Raw genomic sequence first — 26,374 nt, forward strand, 5'->3', positions numbered from 1 at the left:
GAATCACTGTTTCAGTGGTGATTTTTACTATTATTATTATTTATTTATTATTTATTTTTTTTTACTAAAAGAAGAACTAATCAAAACACATGGTAAGAAATTAGATTTTTATCAATACACAAATAAGTTTACTTAAAATCAGCTCAGTTACATATTTAAAAAAAGTTTCAGAACCTCTCCCCACCAATGTCCATAAACTAAAATAGGTTCACATGAAACCTATGTTCCAACCCAGAAGAATGCAACAGTGATGGTCCAGGTACTAGAGGACTCATTTCTCTGGTCACGGAGACAGTTACAAACAAAACACATCTCTTGCCTGGATGAACAGGAAGAATTCACATAAAAGAGCTTCATAAAACATCTATGAAGGAGAATCGGTAGTATCAGAAGAGTTCCAGTACTTCGATTGAATATAATTCCCTATTATTCTTTTCTTGATTTAGTTTTTGCAGCTCACGAAAACTTACTTCAATCTTGTTGAGCTCGGAGCAAATGCATATCTAAAGAAAAAAGTTTCAAAGTCACTTTTACCGTAATTTCCACACACAAACAAATCCTCCACGATTACTTATAACTATGACAATTCAAAAATGTTAAGAATAGGGGCGCCTGGGTGGCGCAGTCGGTTAAGCGTCCGACTTCAGCCAGGTCACGATCTCGCGGTCCGGGAGTTCGAGCCCCGCGTCAGGCTCTGGGCTGATGGCTCGGAGCCTGGAGCCTGTTTCCGATTCTGTGTCTCCCTTTCTCTCTGCCCCTCCCCCGTTCATGCTCTGTCTCTCTCTGTCCCAAAAATAAATAAACGTTGAAAAAAAAAAAATTTAAAAAAAAAAAAAATGTTAAGAATAAATTATAATGTAAGTGATACTCGGGTACAAAAGGAATTCAGCATATATCAAATAATCACACACCTGGGATTTCACAAACTTATAAAGACTTAACAGTAGTCTTTTTGCTTCTGGTATCATTACCACAACGGTAAAGTTAGCATCCAGAAGGAGGCATATCCAATCCATAATCTGAGGATAAACAGGAAAAGGAAAATTAAGATTTTAAATTTAATTTTAGGTTAATTCATTTTAGAAAGTCCAGAATTATATCAAATAGTTATAAGAAAAGTTAGTCTTGTTTACAAAAATCTAAGCATTTAAGTTTAGAAATGGAAGAATTTCTAAACAATATAAAAATGGTCTTCCTTGCTTTACACTTGTTATTTTACAAGTATAACTCAGTCTTTTTCACAGCATTAATCTGTAAAGAAAGCCAGAGTGACATTTAATCCAAGGGAGAGTTAGTACATGGTTTTTATTAAAAATTTTTTTGTAATCAGGGCACCTGGCTGGCCTGATCTGGTCTGTGGAGCATGGGGACTCGACCTCAGGGTTGTGGGTTCGAGCCCCACATTGGATATAGAGATTACTTAAAAATACAATCTTAAAAAAAATTATTGACAGTTACAAAAAACAACCCACTCATCTCCTACTCTGAAACATACACTATGCCCCAAGAATAGGATGTGGTGTATCAAAGATGAACTACCATGAACTAAAATACAATCACTATACATTTATTAAAGTATTCTACATAGTTTGACACCTTCAGATGGGCTATAGTTAACATGCAATATCACTTGTCATGAAAAAGCATTAAGGAAACTCATCCACCATTTGGGTGGAGAAGGGAAGGTTCATTCCCTATGAAACTCCTTACACCAAAATAAATTTTTTTATACGAATCAAGGAATTAAACACAGAAAAGGAAACCATGAATGTACTAAGAAAGGGTGACTATTTTTATATTCTCTGAGTTGAAAGGGCCTCAAGCATGACCTAGCCATAACGAAGCCAAAAAGGAAAAGCTTAATAATTTTAAAAATTAAAACTTTAAAATAAAATCAGAAACTTATCTATCGCAAAAATTACACTGAAAAAAGTAAAAAGACAAGTGATAGGAAGAAAGTACTTATAATACACTCCATAGAAAAAGACAATTTCCTAATACACAAAGAATTCTTTATAAGCCAAAACGAAAAAGACAGAAAAAGCAATTGAAAACTGGACAAAGAACCCAACCTGGCAGTTCACGAAAGGAAATGTGTAAACAGACAAGAAAAGATGGTCACAACCCTTCAGAAAGGTACTGGCATTTTGGAAACTAAAAATGCAGGGCATCTGGGTGGCTCAGTCATTAGAGCATAGGACTCTTGATCTCTGAGTTGTGAGCTCAATGCCAGGTGTAGAGATTACTTAATACGGAAAAAAAAGGGGAGGGGGAGAAATTATTTAAAACAAACAAACACCTAAAAAAAAAATGCATGTACCCTTTATCCAGTAATTTCACTCCTGGGAATTTACTCCACAGGTGTTCCCTTATAATCATACTAGAATATCTGTGTAGGGGCACCTGGCTGGCTCAGCCAGTAGGGCATGTGACTCTTGATCTTAGAGTTTTGAGTCTGAGCCCCAGATTGGATACAGAAATTACTTAAGAAAAAGAAAGGGGCGGGGGGTGCCTGGGTGGGTCAACCAGTTAAGCAGCCGACTCTTGATTCTGGCTCAGGTCATGATCTTAGGGTTTGTGAGTTTCAGTGTCACAGTGGAGCCTGTTTGGGACACAATCTCTCTGTCTCTCCTATGCTTGTTCACAATCTCTCTCTCTCTCAAAATAAATAAATAAACATTTAAAAAAATTATCTGTGTAAAGTATCTGTGTAAAGATGTTCGCTGAAGGTTTACAATAATAAAAAAACTGTAAACAACTTAATGCAAATCAACAGGGGACTGACATAAATTAAGATTCTCCATAAAATGAAATAGTATGCAGCGATTAAAAAGAATGAGGCAGGGAGCGCCTGGCTGGCTCAGTCAGCACAGTATGTAATTCTTGATATCGAGTCTGAGTTTGAGTCTCATGCTGGGTGTAGAGATTACTTAAGAAAATTTTTAATTGAATTAAAAGAAAAAAAAAAAAAAAAAAAAAAAGAAGAGAAATGAGGCAGATGTTTGGTCCAGAAAATGTCTAAAACTCAGGGCTGAATAAAAAAGCAAATTGCAAATAGCATGCATACTATGACCTAATTTCTGTTAGAAAAACAAAGGAAGATAAGTTAGGGTATAGAAAGAAAATTCCCAGACATAAAAGAGACTTTTTTAAGTTAACTTAATCTCTTCACCCAACACGGAGCTCGAACTCACAACCCTGAGAATGAGAAATGCACGCTCCACCACCTGAGCCATACAGGTGCCCCAAAAGAAACTCTTAATATTGGTTATCCCTAAGACGGACAAGGGGAGTGGAGAAGCAACCTCTGATAATGTTGGAATTTTTAGCTCCAAAAATTAACTTCTTAGGGGCACTTGGGTGGCTCAGGTGGTTAAACATCCCACTTTGGCTCAGGTCACGATCTCATGGTTCGTGGGTTTGAGCCCTATGTGGGGCTCTGTGCTGACAGCTCGGAGCCTGGAGCCTGCTTCGGATTCTGGGTCTCCCTCTCTCTCTGCCCCTTCCCCACTTGCGTTCAGTTCAGTTTTTCTCTCTCTCAAAGATAAATAAAAACATTTTAAAAAATTAAAAAAAAATAAAAATTACTTAACAATATTTTACTAAAAAAAAAAAAACGAAAGTAGGGGTGCCTGGGTGGCTCAGTTGGTTGAGCGACCGACTTCGGCTCAGGTCATGATCTCACGGTTTGTGAGTTCAAGTCCCGAGTCGGGCTCTATGCTGACAGCTCGGCCTGGAACCTGCTTCAGATTCTGTGTCTCCCTCTCTCTCTGCCCCTCTGCCACTCATGCTCTGTCTCAGACATAAATAAACATTAAAAAAAATGTTTTTTTAAATGAAAGTAGTCAAATTAAGTGTTTGAACTGCTTAATTAGGATAACATATTCTTAAACCACAATACTTTTTTTTTTTTTTTTTAAGGAATTTCTATACCCAACATGGGGCTCAAACTCACAACCCTAAGATTGAGAGTTGCATACTCTACGGACTGAGCCAGCCATGCGTTACTAGCAACAATAAACTTTTTAATGTTTTAAACTGCTTCTCAAATACTGTATTTAAAGATTCTCTGAAAACATTTTTTTCCATTAATCTTAATTCTCTTATTCTTAAAGAGATTTGGACACTTACACCATCTCCCAAAGAGATAAGGAAATTCTTGAAAAGGGTCACAATAGCAAGAATTTCAGATGTATTTAAGTTCTTTAGCACAGAATTTTGACCCCAAATTGAGAGATCCTCCCCACCTCTCACTCCAGTGGTTTGTATACAGGGTGAGAGAGGAAATTCATATGGACTAGGAGACAAAGAGAAATCAGTTACCGAATTCCAAGTTCTGACACTATTATATGTAACATTATTTTGTTCTTACAGACTTTTCCTAGCACCAGATCGAGTTAAAAAGTTAAAAAGATGATCTCACCCCTATGTTTACTGTGGCATTATTTACAATAGCCAAATTATAAAAGCAGTGCAAGTGTCCATCGATATATAAATGGATAAAGAAGATGGGGGGAAGGTGTGTGTGTGTGTGTGTGTGTGTGTATAATGGAATATCACCCAGCATTAAAAACAAATGAAATCAAGGGGCACCTGGGTGGCTCGGTCAGTTGACTATCTGACTCTTGATCTCAGCTCAGGTCATGATGTCACGGCTTGTGAGATCAAGCCCTGCATCCGGCTCTGTGCTGACAGTGTGGAGCCGGCTTGGGATTCTTTCTTTCTTTCTTTCAATCTCTCTCTCTCTCTCTCTCTCTCTCTCTCTCTCTCTCTCTCTCCACCTCTACCCCACTTGCTGCTGCTGCCCCACTCATAAATAAATAAACATTAAAAAAAAATACCCGGAAAGTTGCTATTTGCAATAACACGGATGGAGCTGGAGTGTATTATGCCAAGCGCAATCAGTCAGAGAAAGACAAATACCACATGATTTCACTCATATACGGAATTTACAACACAAGTGAACAAAGGAAAAAAGAGACAAACCAAAAAAACAGACTCTTACTGTAGAGTACAGACTGTGGGTTACTAGAGTGGAGGTGGGTGGGGAGAATGGGGGAAATAGGTGAAGGGGAAATAATGAGAGTTCACTAATTATGATGAGCACTCAGTAATGCCTAGAACTGTTCAATCGCTATACTGTGCACGTGCAATTGATATAATACTGTATGTTAGCTCTACTGGAATTAAAATAAAACTAAAAAGTTAAAAAAAATTTTTTAAAAAGATGATCTTACTTGGTTCAAGGTTGGAGGGTGCAGTCCAGGAAGAGTCATAGTAGCATTTTCACTACACTTCAGATAAAGGAAATACAAATACTGGAGAAATAGCTGGGTAGGAAGAAAAAGGACAATTTATCACTTTGATAGAAAAATTTTCTCTCTCTATAAAGCTAACAAAGAGACTGAAGAATTTTAAGAAGCTACTGAATTTAATTATACAGCAGACAAATATGCTAGACATCTGGGGACATAAAAAAGAATAAAACACAGTCTTTGCTATCAATGGGGAGTTCATCTGGTTGGGGAGGGGTAGCTGGGAAGCTTATCCTGTTTGTAAACAATAAGCAGAAAAGAGAGAATCCATCTCTGGGCAATTCTTTTTAGTTTCTACTTTTTTCTTTTTTTTTTTTAAATATTTGTTTGTTTAAAAGTAAGCTCTACGCCCAACACGGGCTCAAACTCACAACCCTAAGATCAAGTGTCATATGCTCCACTGAGAGCGAGCCGGCCAGGCACCTGTTTTTTTTTTTTTTTTTTTTTAATTTTTTTTTTTTTTTTCAACGTTTATTTATTTTTGGGACAGAGAGAGACAGAGCATGAACGGGGGAGGGGCAGAGAGAGAGGGAGACACAGAATCGGAAACAGGCTCCAGGCTCTGAGCCATCAGCCCAGAGCCCGACGCGGGGCTCAAACTCACGGACCGCGAGATCGTGACCTGGCTGAAGTCGGACGCTTAACCGACTGCGCCACCCAGGCGCCCCCCGGCACCTGTTTTTAATGCAGATGGATCAACTTGGCCTTCAGGCTTGGCACCAAGCATGCCAAGATCTGCCCACCAAAAATCACTCGTCTCCTTGGCACAGTTTTTTACCGTGGGGGCTGGGAAACCTCTTATTCACATGAAGGAGCCTTCATTGATCACCTTTCAAATGCCCTAAAGTCGGTCAGCTGAGCAGTGAAATGTATAGAATATACAATTCCATAGGATGTCTACAAACACTTACAGTGACATGTTGTGCTGGGATGTCTTTCAAGTGTGGCAGAAGAAACATTTCGCTATAAGCTGAATGAAGAATTGCATTTCTACTCAGGACTAAAGGAAAACCTTGTTTCAACAAATGAAGGCTTTTCTACTGGAATTATGAGTAACTCCCTGCCTCGATGAGATCTTTTCTAAATTTATATGAAAGTTTCACTTTTCTGAAAGAGCTCGATCACTGAACTTTCTCCTGTGATCACTGCACAGGTCACCTGGAATACTTCACTCATCTAACTGGTATTTATCCAGAAGACTAATTTTTAGAATTGATAGAGCTTCTGCTTTCGTACGCCTTCTTAAAACAGGTTTGAGTAAGTTATTTGAATCTAGCACTGAATGCATTCCACATTCAGGCAGAAGCTGAAAAAAAACTGAAGAAAACAAAAAGCGCCTGAAACGATCTACTTATTCCCAGGTTATTGCCTGGCGCTCGCCTGTGTCTGTGCAAAGAGACGATACGGGGGAGAGGGTTTCAAAGGATACAGCAGTGCCGCTCTCTTCGGTACCACAGGGCACGAGGCGGTCTCCTCGGCTGCGTCCTGAGGCTTTTGGTTTAACTTCCGATCACAGCTATCACAGGTTTGTCCGTCAGCACTGAAACCGTTTTGAAGAATTTCCGTTTGCTCGTCCATTTTCTCTTGCACAGGATCACTACAGTCAGAAACTGATTCCATATTGATTTCTGTTTCTTGAAGACTGTCATCACTAATGCTGTCATGTTAATTGAAAGTGAGAAATTAATTCTTATCGCTGCATGAACTTACTAGAAAAATGTTCATTCTGTAAGCATCTTAAGTTTTAGAAATCAAGGACTGTAAGAGAGTAAAGATGCAGTGGAGAAAAAGGACCATCAGCTTCTAACTTACCTCAAGAAGATTTTTAAGCAAGCGCAGGTGATCGATTCAGGAATGTCGGGGAACTGCTGTAGACACAGCTGTAACATCTGCACATCTGTCTTTTCCAAGGCCGCCTCCATCAGGCCGGGGCACAAGCTGAGACAAAACACCATGAACCACTTTTGTATAGCAAGAAAGATCTCAACTGCAAATAACGTATAAGCTTTTTCAGAGTATGAATACTAGAACTGTAAAAAACAAGGTCAAAAGAGTTACAGACACAAAGCGTGGTACACAGAAACACTTACCTGTAAGAAAGCACGTGTGTCTGGATAAGTTGCATCAGAGAGTTCCGGGGGTAAAATGATGGCTCTGTTGTATGTCGTCCCAGAAGTTCTAATACTATGTCCCCAACAATAGTATGAAAGTCAGGTGTCCGCTTCACAGCCAAAAATTTACATAGTTCTACTTCAATGTCTTTTTCTGAATCTTTCTGAAAGGGTGGAAGTAACAGACTTCAGTCTAGTACAGGAAACAAACGTCCCTCTGAAGTCAAAAGTTCCTAGCTCAACATTTTCTCAAATCACTTAACAACATTCATGCATTCCTGTGAAACTGGGAGTTGATACGATATGCTACACAAAGACCAAACCAAAACAGAAATTAATTCCAGGGTTTAGAGATCAAATTCTTTAAGAGGCAAAGTGACAAGTGTATTCAACGCAAAGGTGAAAGAGATCCTGATGAGGCCACCTCCCTCTCACAAAATGGTCAGTAAGAGTCAAATAAGCCAAAGTATTAGGTAGCTCTGACAACCTGAAGACACTATACATATGTTAGCTGCAGATAGTAAACCATGATCAGAAAAATTAGAATGGAAAGCAGATGGGATTTCTTTTACCACTTCGGTTGATTTTTCGTATTTCTTTTTTTAAAAATTATTTTAATGTTTATTTTTGAGAGACAGAGAGAGAGAGAGAGAGAGAGAGAGAGAAACGGAGCGCAAGCAGGGGAGGGACAGAAAGAGACAGGGAAACACAGAATCTGAAACAGGCTCCAGGCTCCGAGCCATCAGCACAGAACCCGAGGCGGGGCTCGAACTCACAAACGGTGAGATCATGACCTGAGCCAAAGTCGGACGCTTAACCGACTGAGTCACCCAGGTGCCTCGATTTTTCATATTTCTAATATTTTATTTACCTTTATTGTTGGTAAAAGTTGTTCGAATGCTGGAGGCGGCACATTCACTTCAATTTTCCTTCTCCTTAACTGGAATTAAGTAAATTCATTAGGATCTCAAAACAATGCAAAAGATCCAACATATATTTAGAAGAATATAAAATGTCCTAAAGACACTAGAATTGCACCCTTAATGCTCTCATCACAAGCTTTTCAAAATATTATAGCTTCGTTATAGTGAAGAGTGGGTTTATTTAAAGTAATTTAAATACCTTTAAGGTTTTTGTTTTTTAAACACACACACAAAACTCGCTATACTCAACAAGGTATTATTACTAATTGCAAACTGTCCATTTTCTCACCTGTGTCTTAGACATACACATATGCCCATAAAAATTAACTACTCAACTACACCTGACATTTTGGATAAAGGCTGTCAGGTTACTGGGTACTGGGTTCACGATTCAAATTGCCGTCATGAAGATCAAAGCCATAAGAGTTGTACAGATGTGAATTATTAAAATAATCCCAACTTTTTTTTTTCCTCTTTTTTAAAATATTTGCACTAACATTTTTGGAGAACTTTTTTTTTCTTTTTTTAAGATCTTATTTTTAAGTAATCTCTACCCACCCTGCACTAACATTTCTATTTCAACTACCAAACTTACAATTCTCTTCGACTGCTCTGAGTTCTGGGATCCAAATCCATATCCTCGAGATGTTTCCCAGTTTACAAAATGAGGCACAGTGTGAGTGCCTAAGAAAACACAAAGCATACAATTTCTGAAAATTTTTGACCTATTGGTGTTTAGCCAAACGACAACCATTCATGCACAATTCAAGAGATGCTTTAAAGACCATTGAATCCTACTAATAACCCCACATCAGTAAGTCACAATACCGTAAAAGGGTATGTGCCCAGCAACATTAAGCCAACGGATGAGATCACTGGGAAACACGAGAGGATAAAGCAATTAGTGATTTTGCCTGGGGGACTCTTCCAATGCCCCTAATGTCAGAACACTGGTGTTCAAAACAGTGTAGCTCTTCAGCCTACACCAGTACCTGCAGTATAGACTGCTCCCAAGGTAGATACCTGGGTCAAGGAAATTTCAATGAACAGTGGCAAATTTCAACATCAAAAACAGGCTCTATAAACTGATGGCTGTAGAAATCTACATCACACTGGAAGTTAATAAAATGGTTTACATTAATAAGAAAAAAACAGAAGTTCCTGGGGTGCCTGGCTGGCTCAGTTGGTACAGCATGCGACTCTTGATCTTGGGGTCATGAGTTCGAGCCCCACATTAGGCACAGAGGTTACTTTATTTATTTTTTTTTTTTCAACGTTTATTTATTTTTGGGACAGAGAGAGACAGAGCATGAACGGGGGAGGGGCAGAGAGAGAGGGAGACACAGAATCGGAAACAGGCTCCAGGCTCTGAGCCATCAGCCCAGAGCCCGACGCGGGGCTCGAACTCACGGACCGCGAGATCGTGACCTGGCTGAAGTCGGACGCTCAACCGACTGCGCCACCCAGGCGCCCCACAGAGGTTACTTTAATAAAAGGGGTGGCCTCCTACCTGGATCTTGACTATGCTTGAGTTTTCCAAGAGCACCTGCTAATGAAGATACTTCACACTTGTATGGAATCACAGTAAGAAATTTTCCATGTAGCATAAATAAATTTTCCCCAAAATACCAGAGCTACAAAAAAATGTTACAGAAAATATAAGCAATTTTTTTCTAAGATCTGAATCACACTTATAACAATAACTTAGTGTTAAGTAATCTTAACATAACAAAAAACAACAGGATAAAGTTAAACAACTTTCCAGAATAACTTCACATGTACAACTTATTAACTGGGTAGGCTTACACAGCTCTTATTTCTACCCACGACTGAATGAAGCACAATTTAATGTTTATTTATTTTCGAGAGAGAAAGAGAGAGACAAGCACAAACAGGGAAGGGGCAGAGAGAGAGAGGGAGACACAGGATCTGAAGCAGGCACCAGACTCTGAACTGTCAGCGCAGAGCCTGATGTGGGGCTTGAACTCATGAACTATGAGATCATGACCTGAGCCAAAGTTGGGCACTTAACCGACTGAGCCACCCAGGCGCCCCTGAATGAAGCATAATTTAAAGGATACTCTCAACTCTTAAAAATCTGATCACTGTATGCATTTAAAATAATTATTTAAAAATAGTATTGCCACTATTCTAAAGCTATTAATGTAATGATTACCAAGGCTACTTAACAGAGCACTCAGTTAATGATGTGCTAGATGAAAAAAGCAGATGGGAATGCAAGCTGGTGCAGCCACTCTGGAAAACAGTATGGAGGTTCCTCAAAAAACTAAAAACAGAACTACCCTACGACCCAGCAATTGCGCTACTAGGTATTTATCCAAGGGATACAGGTGTGCTATTTTGAAGGGACACATGCACCCCAATGTTTATAGCAGCGCTATTGACAACAGCCAAAGTATGGAAAGAGCCCAAATGTCCATCGATGGATGAATGGGCAAAGAAGATGTGGTGTATATATACAATGGGAGTATTACTTGGCAATCAAAAAGAATGAAATCTTGTCATTTGCAACTATGTGGACAGAACTAGAGGGTATTATGCTAAGCAAAATTAGAGAAAGAAATCTCCTATGACTTCGCTCATATGAGGACTTTAAGAGACAAAACAGATGAACATAGGGGAAGGGAAACAAAAATAATATAAAAACAGGGAGGGAGACAAAACAGAAAAAACTCATAAATATGGAGAACAAATCGAGGGTTAATGGAGGGGTTCTGGGAGGGAGGATGGGCTAAATGGGTAAGGGGCACTAAGGAATCTACTCCTAAAATCATTGTTGCACTATATGCTAATTTGGATGTAAATTGTAAAATAAAATTAAAATTAAAAAAAAAAAGAAAAAAGCAGAATTTAACATTGCTTCTATCTTAGGATTCCAATTATTAAAATAGTATAAATAAGATATATGAAAAAGCTTAAAGAAACATGGAAATCATATGTTAGAGCAGAATTGTGAATGGTTAACTCTGTTGTAAGTATAAATTACAATTTTTTTAAATGTTTATTCAGTTTTGTGAGAGAGAGAGGGGGTATGAAAAGGGGAGGAGCAAAGAGAGAGGGGAACAGAAGATGTGAAACAGGCTCTACGCTGAGAGCAGCAAGCCTGATGAATTCATGAACCGTGAGATCATGACCTGGGCCAAAGTCAGATGCCCAACTAAACCACCCAGGCACCCCTATAAATTAGAATTATATTGTATGCTGAGAAATTTAGTCTCTTTATCCTCTAATTACAATTATCAGTAAAGCTGTATTACCTTTATTTGCATTTTATTCGTATTCACTAAACCTCCAATGTTTACTGAGCACCTCTGCTAGACACTGAAGATACAATGGGTAACAAAATAGACAAGGACCCCCGGCCTCAGGAAGTTTACAGTTTGGTTGGTCTAAATTTTAATTCTTTAATAATTCTTGTGTAACTCCACGAGAATGTTTAACATATATCTAAAAGACCAATTTGTTAGAAAAGTAACAGCCCTGGCACATGGTTCAAAATACAAAGGCAGGGGTGCCTGGCTGGCTGAGTCGGTAGAGCATGTGACTCCTGCTTGGTCTCAAAGCCGTGAGTTCAAGCCCCACACCGGATACAGAAAATACTTAAAAAATAAAAACAAAATATAAAAAACAATACAAAAGTAAAAAGGTCAAACCAAAGAGCAGCTAAAAACAAAAGTTGTTTTATTTACTAATTATTCTCCCTTGATCTAAAATTACCCCGAATTTAGTGTTTTGAAAGTAACAAACATAAAAGAAAATTCAAATAACCAAACAAGTATACTCTTGCAGATAAAAAAATATTTCCCAATTTATTTTAATCGAAAATTGCCAAATAGGGACGCCTGGGTGGTTCAGTCAGTTGAACCATGAATCAGCTCGAGTCATGAATCCAGGGTCTTGGGACTGATCTCCACGCTCAACATGGGGCCTGCTTAAGATTCTCTCTCTCCCTCTCCCTCTGCCCCCGGCTCACGTGGGCTCACACGCACTTTCTCTCAAAACAAAAACTGCCAAATTATTTAGATCGGAAGTCTCTTCCTTTACAGTGTATTTATCATGCACAAAAGTACTAAATTTGAAAAAAGAGTCAAGGACAAAAACTTACTTGACCGCTGGTCCCCTGTGGTAACTCTCTGGAAGTCTGTAGTGTTTGAAATTTCGTGTTCCATATGGAAAGGCATTCTGTAAAAAAAGACATACAAATTCAGACGTCGTGCCACATGTAAATATGTGATGCTGAGGGCAGGGGGAAGTGGGGAGACTGGGGAGAGTCACAGTTAAACACACAAGTCTTGCTTCATTCAGTATAAAAAGAAGTCACAAAGACAGTGAGTACCACAGAAATTCAAGGAAATGAGATCTCGTGACAAGTGGACATGTGTGAGGGCAGGGGGCATTTGGGAGATCTACGTATCTTCCCCTCAATTTTGCTGTGAACCTTAAACTGTTCTAATAAAAGAAAGCCAATAATACTAACAGTAATAATAATGACAAATGTTAATATGGAAAGGGCTCTTTGATCTCTCAGGTAAGTGAATAAATGAGGTACACAACAGCATGTATGGTATGCTACCATTCATGGAAAAAGAAGAGGAAAAAAAATAAGCAGTAGTATTTGCTTGCATGCATATAAAAACCCTCTGGAAAGAGACGATGGAAGTTCTAACGGTGGTTACCAGGTTTCGGGGGGTAGAGCAGAATCAGAAAGAGGGATGATGGTCGGGGAGAGGAACAGCACAGGGCGGTAAAGTGGCGGGGCGCCAGGACTTGAGAAAAGTAAGGTCCGTGACCAAAGAGGCAATCTGCTTGGGCTGAATCCCCGCTCTACTGAATCCTCTAACACTTGTTTCCTGGTCTGTAAAACGAGTGCTATTAGTAACTACCTTCCCTCCTGGCCTTGTTGGAAGATTAAATAATGCAAGGCGATAACACAAGTAAAATGCCTGGCCCAGGATAGCTACGCTGTATCTAGTAGCTCCTATCTCAATAAGCAGAAGAAACAAAGAACCACAGACGAGCACAGGCAGATGAGAGCACAGGCAGATGACGCGTACAGTCAATAGGAAGCCTGGACTGAATAAATCAAAGGGTTTTTGCTCTGCAACTGGGAAAGGAGACCGGAAAAGGTGGGTGGGGTCTAGACTGTAAGAGACCTGAATACCAAACAAAAGACTCTTGAGTTTTATAGTGTTGCCTAAGAGATCCCAATCTAGCACTGGTCAGGAACAAATGTGTTCTTCGTGATAGACTACAAGTCTGTGTTGTGTGGAGGGGTGTTTGGGGGCTAGGGGAGGTGCAAATGAGAATCATGCTCTGAAGTCACAGATGGAAAAGCATTCTAGTAGACCCTGAATTTCAAGTCATCCAGGTCGTGTGGACTTCCATTCTGCTGAAATGCCACCAGGCTATGAATTCAATTCTCTACTGTAAGGCTTACCAATGATCAAACGCCCATGGGCTGGTACCGATATTTGCAGTTTTTATTTCTTTAAGACATTAGTCATGAGCAAGGTAATGATATAAGGAAATGTTTTTTAAAAAGATGAAGCACCTGGGGGCGCCTGAGTGGCGCAGTCGGTTAAGCGTCCGACTTCAGCCAGGTCACGATCTCGCGGTCCGTGAGTTCGAGCCCCACGTCAGGCTCTGGGCTGATGGCTCAGAGCCTGGAGCCTGTTTCCGATTCTGTGTCTCCCTCTCTCTCTGCCCCTCCCCCGTTCATGCTCTGTCTCTCTCCGTCCCAAAAATAAATAAACGTTGAAAAAAAAAAAAAAAAATTCAAAAAAAAAAAGATGAAGCCCCTGGCTGTCTCAGGAAAGTATGTGACCCTTAATCTCAGGGTTGCTGAGTTTCAGCCCCACGTGGGGCATAGAGATGACCAAAATAAATAAATAAATAAATAAATAAATAAATAAATAAATAAATAACGTGGGGTGGGGTGGGAAAGATTAACTAATGTTAAGATAAAATCAAAGACCTATTCAAGAAGAGTTAGGAAGCTACAAAAATAATTTGAGTACGATGATAAAGAAAATGAATGGGTGGTAATAAATACAAAAGAAAAAGAAGAAAAAGAGGCACACGTTGAAGGAAAAACCCAAAGGACGTCTTAATTGATCACATCCAGTCACCCTTGGAAGCTGGCAGCGGCGGTCCTAGGACTGCTACGTGATCCTGATCCAGGACGGTGAGTGCAACACCACTTCGAGCATTACCGGCCACCACAGTCTTGAGCAATAGCGATCTGACTACCCTCTGATTTTCGTCTGGGTCCCTCGGGTGTATTGGTATCAAGGTTTCATATACACACCCATCAGAGCCTGTTGGGAACAAGCATTTGTTGCTCATTATCAGTTAAAGGACAGTTCTAGATCTTTCAGAGCTAAAGGTACCAGGTTATTTGTAAGTTGGACCAATTTGATAGAAGATATAATCAGAAAAATAAAGTTAACAATCACATTGCTCTTTGCTTTCCCTTAAAGAACGCACTGCACTACAAACCTAAAATTAGGCTGGGTGTGGAGCCTGCTTACGATTCTTTCTCCCCCCCCCCCCCCCCCCGCCCTTCCCCTGCTCACTTGCTCTCAAAAAAAAAAAAAAAAAAATTGTCACAACAGGTAAGAATTACAAACTGTAGATACTAGTACGAACTTAAAATATGAGAAGGAACTGTCAGGAATACAGACAATCTAGTCACCAAGAGGATGTATCTCACATTTAAGATTAATTAGCATTCGGGTCTGCACATGACATTGTTTGTTACTCCATCACCCTGAAAACTGTATGAAGTTGTCGTTTTTTGTATGTCAATTGAAGTTGGGCAATTTCACGTGGTTCTAGCTGAATAATACAAAGATTTTAGGGCTCTTTGGTTCAGATTCCCTTATTTCTATGTTCATTCATTAACTCACAAGCTTTCATTTAATCGTAAGTATATCTGGGGTGCCTAGCTGGTTCAGTCAGTAGAGCATGCAACTTTTTTTTTTTTTTTTTTTTTAATGTTTGAGAGAGAGAGAAAGAGAGCACATGCAGGGAGGGGCAGAGAGAGGGGGACAAAGGATCCAAAGCGGGCTCTGTGCTGATAGCAGAAAACCCAAAGTGAGACTCAAAGTCACAAACTAGGAGATCATGACCGAGCTAGCATCAGACACTTAACCAACTGAGCCACCCAGGTGCCCAAGCATGCAACTCTTAGTCTCAGGGTTGTGAGTTCAAGCCTCATGTTGGGCATGGAGCCTACTTAAAAAAACAAAACGGAACAAAACCAGTAAGTATATAAGTGAAACCATAAAAAAACCAGTCCTTCTTGAGCAAAGGCATTAAGTGCATTCCAAAGATCTTCTAGATATGATAGGAATCTTTTTAATAGCCATTGCAAACATTTGCACATTAAAAAACTTCACAGGTTTTTAATTGTGATAATATGAAAATGCTGCTTTTGTTTCTTTCTCCCTTTTCTTAAAACAACTTCAAGAGGAGCCATAAAGAGCAGGAGGATGAGAATCCCACACAGGCACTCTTCTTTTTCCTAGTCACATAAAATTGGATCATACTTTAGACCATTACATACAGCTAAACTCCAAGGCATTAACAAATCTATAAAATGCTGGCTGGCAGAGGCCACGAATGCTTTGTTAGTCTCCTTTAACCCATCCGCCTCCACCACTGTTCAAAAAGGGCAAACTATACCTTAAGGCTAAAAAAGAGGACTACCGGAGCCACTCAGTACCAACCTTAGGGGCGCCTGAGTGGCTCAGTCTGCTGAGTGTCTGGCTTCAGCTCAGGTGATGATCTCGCGGTTCGTGGGTTGGAGCCCCACATCAGGCTCGCTGTGGACAGTCTGTCAGTGCAGAGCCTGCTTTGGATCCTGTCCCCCTCTCTCTGCCCCTCCCCTGCCTGCACGCTCCCAAAAATAAATATTAACAAAACAAAACAAAAAAAACCCTCTTAATTTATGGGTCACTATTTACAATATCAAACAACCTGACCTTATCACGATAGTGATTTTTCCTTCTTTATTGGTATTATATTATTATTATTTATTGCTTATGACAAATTTTAAGATATGAAAGGTACCTGCCGATGGGGCGCCTGGGTGGCTCGGTCGGTTAAGCTTCCGACTTCGGCTCAGGTCACGAAATCATGGTTCATGAGTACAAGCCCCATGTCAGACTCTGTGCTGACAGCTCAGAGCCTGGAGCCTGCTTCAGATTCTGTGTCTCCCTCTCTCTCTGCCCCTCCCCTGCTCATGCTCTGTCTCTCTCTCTCAGAAATGAATAAACATTAAAAAAATTAAAATAATAAAGAAAGAAATAAAAAATAAAAGGTACCTGCCGAGAAACACTGACTTAATGCGTGACCAGACATGACAAAGTGCAAAAAGTGAGGGCATAAATGCTTGTAAGGAAGCACGTGAAGGGAAGTGTTACAATAGACAACTGCAAAAACCTAAGACTCAAACTCCAAAAAACCACCATCCTGTGGTATCCCTTTATTTACTATCTCTGAAAGTTCAAAGAAAAATACTTACTTAATGACATCAGAGAGATGAATTTCCGATCCACAGATGCAGTAAAATTCTGTATGACAGATTTTTCTTCTTGTCCATGGAAGAGTGTGTATTTGCTTAAGGTGCGAGAGCTAAATGTTTGTATGTAAGCAAAGTGATTTCCATGCTGCACACAAAAAAAGGGTTATTTTATTTAAAAATATTTCCATTTCAACCAACTGTACCTAAATGTTAAAGCCAACTCACTCTAATTACTTCAACGAGTGCTTAAAAACCTCTTATCCATTTAAACGTATTCTAAAATGTATTTCCTTGTAAGTAATAGGTTTTTTAGCATTTAAAAATACACACACACACACACACACACACACACACACACACATATCTGAGAGAAATACTAATGCCCGATTTTAGTTTTAAAAATAATATAGGTGAATTTGAAATGTCACAAAACAGGCCAGGAATTAGAGCGGTCACTTACTTTTTCAGTAATAAAGATTAAGACAGGATGCCTAAATACCATGAAAACCTTTGTCCACCTAAAAAACAGAAAAATTATAAAACATCAAATCACCAGCTGAGAGAAACCCATCAAACTAAATTTAAGAGGATACCTTATCTTCAATATTTTTTAGAGCCAGAGAGACATCAGAGAACATTTGATTCGGTGTTTCAAGATACATATACGACAGGGAATCAGTAGGCATTTCTCTGTCAAATGCATCTCTGGATTAAATGCAAGTTCCCAGAGCTTTGAAAGACAATGTGAGGGGCGCCTGGGTGGCTCAGTCGGTTAAGCGTCCGACTTCAACTCAGGTCACGATCTCGCGGTCCATGAGTTCGAGCCCCGCGTCGGGCTCTGGGCTGATGGCTCAGAGCCTGGATCCTGCTTCTGATTCTGTGTCTCCCTCTCTCTCTGCCCCTCCCCCGTTCATGCTCTGTCTCTCTCTGTCTCAAAAATAAATAAACGTTAAAAAAAATTTAACAAAAAAAAAAAGGAAGACAATGTGAATTGTAAAGCTCCAAAGGGGTGGCTGTGGGACATCGTGCAGTGTTATTAACCTTATCTGACTCACCTCCTCTCCCTTTTCAGTCACTTTTGGGACCCATGCTCTGAGGAAAACATGAGGCGCTCATGTGCCTTCCTCGAGCCGCAGAAGGACAGTGGGCCGGGGGCTGGGGGGGGCGGGGGGTGACGGGCTTCTAGGCAAGGCCGCACACAGCCAGACTCTGGCAAAGTGGCCATTAGAACCCAGGTCCTCCACCTACGTCCCTTTTCCGAGGGATTTCCTCCACTTTCCTCCACACATTAGGAGCATTCAACAGGGCGGTCCAAGATACACATGGTCACTGTCCACACTGTTCACTCAGTACAAGCCTTCACCTTGACTTTCAGGAACTTAGCTTGCATCAAGTAGACCTGGACAGGGAGCAAGTTCACTAAACAGGAAATGTGATAAAATAATGGGGACTGGAGGGGATTTCCTTCTATCATTTGAGTGAGTCATTTTTCCAGTTTTATTCCAGAATTTGGGACAGCAGAGGGCTCAAAGCACTATCATGATTTTACTAACAACAAACTACTTTTGCTCAGGGGTAAGGGTTCCAATCTTGGCAGTCAGGGCAACAGGACAGAAAACAGAGATTTTGGTCTCCTGGAGTTACCCACTTCATCTTCAAATAATTGACTATCCAGTTCTCTGTCATTAGAACAGGATTCGTATGTCCCTGCAGTTTCCTCAATCGCCTAACACTCTCAAGGCTTCTGGAGGATGCTAATTTGGCCAACAGCACATACATGGTTTTTAATTAAGGTTTGTTATGTTTATAACCAAGGCAAAGAATGTCAAAAAACATGCAGAGTCCATTATTTTGGTAAAAATTCACTCACAAGTATTGGAACTTACTTAATCACTTCATCATCAGAGAGAACAGTTTCGATTTTCTGCTGGGGCTCTGCAAGCAAGGCCTCTAAACCACGAACAGCACCTTCCTTGAATAGCACTAAGGGTTCTGTCCCTTGTATTGAATGTATCCTATAGATCTCAGCTGACAACTTGAAAAACATAAGAATGCATTAATTTTTATCCTAAAACAATTGTCACCTAATAAAATAAGGATGTTTATAGAAAGCTTATTTTTAAGAACTGATTTGTTTTCATTTTGATTCAGCTTTGTATGGTTCCAAAGTCAAATGTACAACATAAATATACATAGAAGCCTTTTCTTTATAAAGTTTATTTACTTACTTATTTATTTAGAGTGCAAGCAATAGGTTTAAGGGCAGAGAGGGAAGGAGAGAGAGCATCCCAAGCAGGCTCCACACTGTCAGCATAGAGCCTGACTCGGGGCGCGATCTCACGAACTGCAAAATCATGACCTGCGCGGAAATGAAGAGTAGGATGCTCAACCGACTGAACCACCCAGGCACCCCACACAGAAGCCTCTTACTCCTATTCTGTGTACTTGGTCCCCTGCTCTCCGCCTTAAGTATTTTTTTGCATTTCTATGCATTTTTGGTTTATCCTTTCATTGTGAGTACTGGAGGTTAGGTACAACCGAGCTTTCCAAAAACTGAAGGGGGAAGAGGTATAAATAAAGCCACTAATTAGGTTTAAGCAGTTGTGGTGCAAGACAAAGACTGATGCCATAATTACAACTACAGCCTGCAAACCCAAGAAAATAAGTTAACCCCACTGTAAAAATCAAGATGTTACCGCAGGGTAAATGAAAAGACGGGGGCCGAGAGACAACACAGTTAGCTAGCCAGAAGTTTCAAGGTTCCAGGTGATAAATGCTATTATATCTGAACCAGCTCCATTATAAGCCACGTCTCCAATTTGCCAATTAGGGACTCCTAAGTGGCTCAGTTGGTTACTCCTCCAACTTTGGCCCAGGTCCTGATCTCACAGTTCCGTGAGTTCAAGCCCCTCGTCGGGCTCTGTGCTGACAGCTCAGAGCCTGGAGCCTGCTTCGGATTCTGTGTCTCCCTCTCTCCGCACCTCCTCCACTCACATTCAGTCTCTCTCTCAAAAATAATAAACATTTAAAAAATGTTTAAAATTTGCCAATTATACTTAGAATTAGACATCTTTGTTTATTCACAGCACACGCAGAGTGGGGGGAGGGGGGCAGAGAAAGGGGGAGAGGGACTGAGAGAATCTTAAGCAGGCTCCACACACAGCACGGAGCAAGATGCTGGACTGGATCCCATGACCATGAGATCATGGGAAGCTCAGTCGATTGAGCCACCCAGGCACCCTTAGAGTTAGACATCTAGAACCGGAAGGAACTTTGGGGGCACCTGGGTTGGCTCAGTCAGTTAAGTGTCCAACTCTTGATTTCGGATCAGGTCATGATCTCATGGTTCATGAGACTGAGCCCTGTGTTGGGCTCTGCAACAGTGTGAAGCCTGCTTGGGACTCTCTCTCTGCCCTGTCCCCACTAGCGCTCTCCACTAAAATAAATAAAAAGTAAAAAGTAAAAATAAATAAATAAATAGATAAGACAGATAAATAGATGGATAGAAAGAACTGGAAGGAACTTTCAAGGTTACCCTAATTTGAGACTCTCAATTTGTAAGAAAAAGTTAATTAACATACTTTAGGTCATCACTAGAAAATGCACAGTTCCTCATGGTTATTTTTACTGCATTCTGAGCCACTCTTAAAATACATAATGCAGGGACGCCTGGGTGGCTCAGTCAGTTAAGCGCCCAGCTCTTGATTTCAGCTCAGGTCATGATCTCACAGTTCGTGAGTTCAAGCCCTGCATCGGGCTCTGCGCTGATAGTGGAGCCTGCTTGGGATTCTCTCTCTATGTATGTAAATATATATAAAGGCACGTGGGTGGCTCGGTCAGTTGAGTGTCCAACTTCAGCTCAGGTCATGGTCTCACAGTTTGTGGGTTCAAGCCCCGTGTGGGGTTCTGTGCTGACAGCTCAGAGCCTGGTGTCTGCTTTGGATTCTGTGTCTCCCTCTCTCTCTGTCCCTTCCTCTCTCTCTCTCTCTCTCTCAAAAATAAACATTGAAAAAATACACGTGTATATATATATATATATATATATATATATATATATATATATACATACACACACACACACACACACACACACACACACACACTGCATCAAAGTAGCAGGACATGTTCTACTTATTTTAAGAAAAGGCATGGTAAGTTCTCACAAGAGACATACCATAAACACCTGAACTCGTGGAAATTAACTGTAAACTTATTCAAGAATTATTTTTAAAAAATTTTTTTAAATTATTTAGTCTTGAGAGAGAGAGAAAGAGAGCAAGCGAGGAGTGGAGAGGCAGACAGAGAGGGAGACACAGAATCTGAAGCAGGCTCCAGGCTCTGAGCTGGACAGCACAGAGCCCGACATGGGGCTTGAACTCACGAATCATGAGATCATGACCTGAGCTGAAGTTGGGACACTTAACCGGCTGAGCCACCCAGGTGCCCCAGGAATTATTTAAATTCTTAATCTCATGGAATAAAAAAGTTTATATTTTCTAATATTAACTCATGAACTAAGATGTGTTACCAAGATACACTATAAGATAACTAGAACGAAAGCTAATGTAACCTTTATGCTCACTTTCACAGATGCATGAAGAGAAACGATCTACTACATTAAAAACGTTAGAAAATTCCGAGACACCTGAGTGGCTCAGTGGGTTGAGTGTCTGACTTCAGCTCAGATCTGATCTGGCGGCTTGAGTTCAAGCCCCACATAGGGCTTGCTGCTGTCAGTGCAGAGCCCATTTCCTATCCTCTGTCCTCCTCTCTCTGCCCCTCCCTCCCTCTCAAAAGTAAATGAACATTTGGGGCATCTAGGTGGCCCAGTCAGTTGGGTGTCCAACTGTTGATCTCTGCTCCCGTCACGATCTCACAGGGAGTTCGACACTCACATCGGGCTCTGCGCTGATGATGTGCAGCCTGCTTGGGATTCTCTCTTTCCTTCTCTCTCCCCCTCATCTGCTTGTGCTCTGTCTCTCTCTTTCTCTCTCAAAATAAATACATAAACTTTAAGAACAAACAAATAAATATTTTATTTTTTTTAGAAAGTCAGAAAATTCAGACTTACTGTAGCTTTAAATACTTTATCCAGGTTTACATCTTCAGTATTCCATATTCTCAAAACCTTAAATCAAAACATACAAGTTAAGAAAGCATTCCAGTTTTCATTTACACATAACAGTTTTCATTTACACAGTTAATAAACTAACACTTGTGTTGTATATATTATTATATAGTTTTAAAACTCACCTTATTGTCATGTACAACAATAAACTCTCCAGTTTGAAAGTTGCACACAGCTGGACACGTTATAATTTGGCCTTGTTTCACTGACCAGCTCCCCAAGGGTTTCTGATCAGAAACCTAGTAAAATTAACATACAATATTCAAAAGGTCAATTTCAGATATTATAAGCAATTAAATTTACAGTCAAGACAAAGGGAGAAATCATTAACATAATAGCATTTAACAAACTTCCTAAATTAAAAAAGTAAGTAGTCACAAAAGACAGTGTATGATTCCACTTAAGACAGAAAGTAGAATGGTGGTTTTCAGGGGCTGGGAGAATAGAGATTTATTGTTTAATGGTGGTGTTTCAGTTTTGTAAGATGAAAAGAGTTTGGGAGGTGGAGGGGGGTGATGACTGCACAACAACGTAAATGTACTAAATACCCTGAGCTGTATGATCAAAAAATGGTTAAGATCTACGTTTTTTTTTTAAGTAGGCTCCATGCCCAGCATGGAGCCCAACGTGGGGCTTGAACTCACAACCCGGAGATCAAGACCTGAGCTGAGTGAGATCAAGAGTAAGACGCTTAACCAACTGAGCCACCCAGGCACCCCGCGATAAATTTTATGTGTATTTTACTACAATTAAAAAGCATAAACAATTTTCAAAAAGTAATTTAAATGAAAATATGACTAAGTTCCTAAAATGAAAATGTAAATAAACAACACTATTTAGTGAACAGTACATTTAAAAAATGGATTCCACTGTGCCTTTGAACAGAGGCATGGGAAACTGAGTAGGGACAGTCCCAATCATGTCAGTTCCAATCAGCCACTGTATTCCTATGCAGGAACTACAAAATTTTAAGTCCACTAGACAGTCAAGGTAAAAACCAACAGTGTCATCAGAGGAGTCAAGGGGCACCTGGGTGGCTCAGTCAATTAAGCTTCTGACTCTTGATTTTGGGTCAGGTTGTGATGTCATGGTTCGTGAGTTCGAACCCAATATTCGGCTCTGTGCTGGACAGCAGGCAGCCTCCTTGGGATTCTGTCTCCCTCTCTCTCTGCCCCTCACCCGCTTGTTCTCTCTCTCTCTTAAAATAAATAAAAATAAAGTTAAAAAAAAAAAAAGGAATGTTGGGAACCTGTTCCCCAAACTTCCAGGTAGACAGCTAGCTTTTTTTTTTTTTTAATTTTTTTTATTTTTTAACGTTTACTTATTTTTGAGACGGAGAGAGACAGAGCATGAAAGGGGAAGGGTCAGAGAGAGAGGGAGACACAGAATCTGAAACAGGCTCCAGGCTCTGAGCCATCAGCACAGAGCCTGACGCCGGGCTTGAACTCATGAACTGCGAGATCATGACCTGAGCTGAAGTCGGACACTTAACCGACTGAGCCACCCAGACGCCCCACAGCTAGCTTCTTAAAGACACATGAACCTATGTTCAGCAGCCCAAATAAAACAATTACTTTCTATGAGACCACTAAAAGCACAACATAGAACGTGTGGTGAGCCAAGAGCGACGATGAAAAGGGGGTGGGACGTATAGAGCCTGTCCAGGACTCAACTCCAGGATTTACAACATGGGAGTTGGCAAGAGACAGCTCACTCGGAATCAAAATTCCATCAACCTACCAAGGAAACAACCAACCAAACAAACAATAAAACAATCCACACATCTCTTTTCCCCAAAGAGAGGGAAGAAGGGTATGGACACAAACACTGTTCCCATGCTGCCAATTATGCTCTCCCGCCCAATCTCTGTTCAACCTTCTGCGGGCAGCTGGGGTGACAGAAATCCCAGGAGGGGATGTTAAGGCCCTGTCGGAGAGATGCGAAGCGAAAGCACAGGTTTTCTTTTCGTCTCTGAGTCTAGCCCACGTGCACTTAGACGCTCCGCCACTTGCAACTCCGAAATATGCCTCTCTCTCCAGGAAAACAGCCGAATCCTATTTCTAGACCTCACTCAGCGTCCCGGAGGGGCCAAGCCAGCTCTCCAACAAGCTGCTCGGCGATCTCTTTCTGAAGCCGCGAGAAACCTGCGGCTCTAGCTCAGTGAACGGAAAGGGGCAAGACCTCAGCGGGGGCTCTCCGATCACATCGCCCTCACCTTATAGAGGATGACGGTCCTGCCGCCGTGCGTCACTAGAAACTGGTCTGTTTTGTCGCTCTGCTCCACACCTAGGAGTCCGTTAGGCCCGGCACCCAAGGGTACCGTAGACAACGTGAATTCCTCCTCCAGGGCTGCCATTTTGGGCAAACCTACCGACGGCCGCGCATCCCTCCCGGCAGGCTTTGCGCTTTCTATCGCGAGAACTAGGATCGCAACTGGACAGGCGCTCGCCAAATAACAAACCTGTTTGCTGAGCCTGCGACCTCTGCCGGGCGTGGCGGGCATGCAGGGCTGTGGGCGCCGCCGGGTGGGCGGAGCCTGGACTTTCCTTCTAGACTCCGCCTCCCAGCCACGCCCCGTCAGCGTCCCGGATGTACTCTGCGTGACGGGATGGGCAGGCTGGGGAAAGCTTACGTAGCGTACAGCTGCCCAAGGTGCAGCGCCTTCTGCTAAGGTTTTGAGAGTCTGAAGGGTGGGCGTGGCAGGTGACCAAACAGAAATAAGCTCATTTTTGTTTTGGTTGTGGGTTTGTTTTTATTTTGTTTTGTTTTGTTTTTACTCTACGTGAACTCTCTGGGAATTCTTTACCAAGGCCTCAAGGAGCAGTGTGCTAGAGAAATTTACCTCTTTAAATAAACTTGATAAAGTGCTGTACCTAAGTGAGATGCCTAACCCACCTGCATCTGTCTCAGTCGCCTTCTGTTTTCTGAGCCCTGTCTAGCTAATAAGAACTTGTCTGATAGAAGGTGAAGGCCAAGGTCCTCTTGCGCAATTTTTATTTACATCACTTCTGGGAGAGATTTCTATGTCAACATGATTTAATTAGTAATGTAAAAAAAAATAATAACGATAAATAGTTCATGTTCTTAGGGAGAAACCATCTAAATGGGCAATTACTAAAAAACCTATATCAGGTGTTACATCAGGGCAACATTTAAATCAAGCATCCACATGGATCGCCTTATGTGTGGAGATACTTTATGGCTACAACATTACAACACTGGAGACAAGAGGATATTTAGCTACTGTAAAGGAATCAAATACTGTAAACTCTTAATAAGGCTAACAGGCCTTTAATTTTCCAAAGTTGCCAAGGAATTTGACTACGAATTTGTGGCCCCTTTGTTAGTTGGAAAAGAAGTACTATGCGATTCGACCCATCTTGGCCTCTGTGAAACCTTCCTTTTCCTCCCAGGACAGTTCATCGGCCTCTCCACTGAACGTTGTCTGGTGCATACTGCCCATGGTTTGGTTCCAGCCTAGACATTTCCTCCTCCTCCAGAAAGTCTACCCTGATTCTCTGGGACTGGATTAAATGATTCAATGCACCGATGTTATTGTAACATGTGCCATCCAGTACTGGGTGACCCATTATGTTTTATTTCTTTGAAGGAACTCTGGATTTTTCACTAGTATCTGGCATAATGCGTATCCCATAAATATTTGTGCGACTAATGAATAAATAGTGAAAGCTTACTCATAATTTTGAATTTGTGCTTTCCCTTTTCCTTCAGCTTGAAGACTTAAAACAGGGGTTCTTGGGATACCTGGCTCGCTCAGTTGGAAGAGGGATGGCTGGATAGCTCAGTGAGAGGCACATGCAGCTCTGGATCTCAGGGTTGTGAGTTTGAGCCCCACACTGGGTGTAGAGATTACTTTAAAAAATTAGATAAATACAGAGTTTCTCAAACTTTGTGATTTCAAGATTCCTTTACTTTTTTTTTTTTTTTTTGGATTTTGTTTTGGGTAATCTCTATACTCACCATGGGGCTCAAACTCACAACCCCAAGATCAAGAGTCACATGTTCCATGGACTGAGCCAGCCAGGTGCCCCAGGATTCCTTCAAATTCTTAAAAACTATTGAGGATTACAAATAGCTTTTGTTTCTACAGATTATATTTATTGATATTTACTGTATTGGAAATTAAAACAGGAATCAGGAAAAAAGTTACTCATTTTAAAATAGTAATAAACTCATTACATAGTAACATAAATAGTATTTTTTATGAAAAATAATGTGAAAGACAACTTTTTTAAGTTTATTCATTTTGAGAGAGAGAGACAGTGAGTGAGGGAGGGGCAGAGAGAGAGAGAGGGAGAGAGAGAATCCCAAGCAGGCACTGCGCTGTC

At 40.8% G+C, this 26,374-nt stretch overlaps 1 protein-coding gene and 1 long non-coding RNA gene across 5 annotated transcripts; both read right to left on the reverse strand.

The window, feature by feature from the left end:
• Positions 1-90: 90 nt before the first annotated feature.
• On the reverse strand, positions 91-24,547 carry NOL11 (nucleolar protein 11). 4 transcript variants are annotated; one of them, XM_045490732.1, is made up of 18 exons: positions 24,241-24,547; positions 22,151-22,264; positions 21,969-22,025; positions 18,784-18,932; positions 17,358-17,415; positions 16,898-17,042; positions 14,499-14,687; positions 12,476-12,552; positions 9,860-9,983; positions 8,945-9,033; positions 8,298-8,366; positions 7,406-7,590; positions 7,128-7,253; positions 6,745-6,972; positions 6,227-6,305; positions 5,238-5,330; positions 912-1,019; positions 91-503 (listed from the first exon to the last, which is right to left on the reverse strand). In XM_045490732.1, the coding sequence occupies exons 1-18, from the start codon at positions 24,526-24,528 to the stop codon at positions 387-389; spliced, it is 2,295 nt and encodes a 764-aa protein (XP_045346688.1). In that variant the 5' UTR covers positions 24,529-24,547; the 3' UTR covers positions 91-386. The 4 variants fall into 4 exon arrangements, with proteins under 4 accessions (XP_045346688.1, XP_045346687.1, XP_045346689.1 ...); XM_045490731.1 differs by having other exon boundaries at positions 6,745-6,912; positions 24,241-24,436; XM_045490730.1 differs by lacking the exon at positions 91-503 and adding an exon at positions 522-595 and having other exon boundaries at positions 839-1,019; positions 24,241-24,436.
• Positions 5,634-6,220, reverse strand: LOC123604515. The gene is made up of 2 exons (XR_006715354.1): positions 5,991-6,220; positions 5,634-5,738 (listed from the first exon to the last, which is right to left on the reverse strand). It is a non-coding gene; the product is annotated as an uncharacterized LOC123604515 (long non-coding RNA).
• Positions 24,548-26,374: the final 1,827 nt, after the last annotated feature.

This window comes from Leopardus geoffroyi, chromosome E1 (genome assembly GCF_018350155.1).
Source record: "Leopardus geoffroyi isolate Oge1 chromosome E1, O.geoffroyi_Oge1_pat1.0, whole genome shotgun sequence".
Classification (NCBI taxonomy): Eukaryota; Metazoa; Chordata; class Mammalia; order Carnivora; family Felidae; genus Leopardus; species Leopardus geoffroyi.

Excerpts from the sequence above, each read along its gene's own strand:
- NOL11 (XM_045490732.1), bottom strand. The coding sequence starts at position 24,528 with ATGCCCGCCACGCCCGGCAGAGGTCGCAGGCTCAGCAAACAGGTTTGT. Across the intron at positions 12,553-14,498 it reads GCCGCTGCCAGCTTCCAAGG|AATGCCTTTCCATATGGAAC; the intron begins GTGACTGGATGT and ends CTTTTTTTACAG. Across the intron at positions 504-911 it reads ATAAGTTTGTGAAATCCCAG|ATATGCATTTGCTCCGAGCT; the intron begins GTGTGTGATTAT and ends TTTTTTCTTTAG.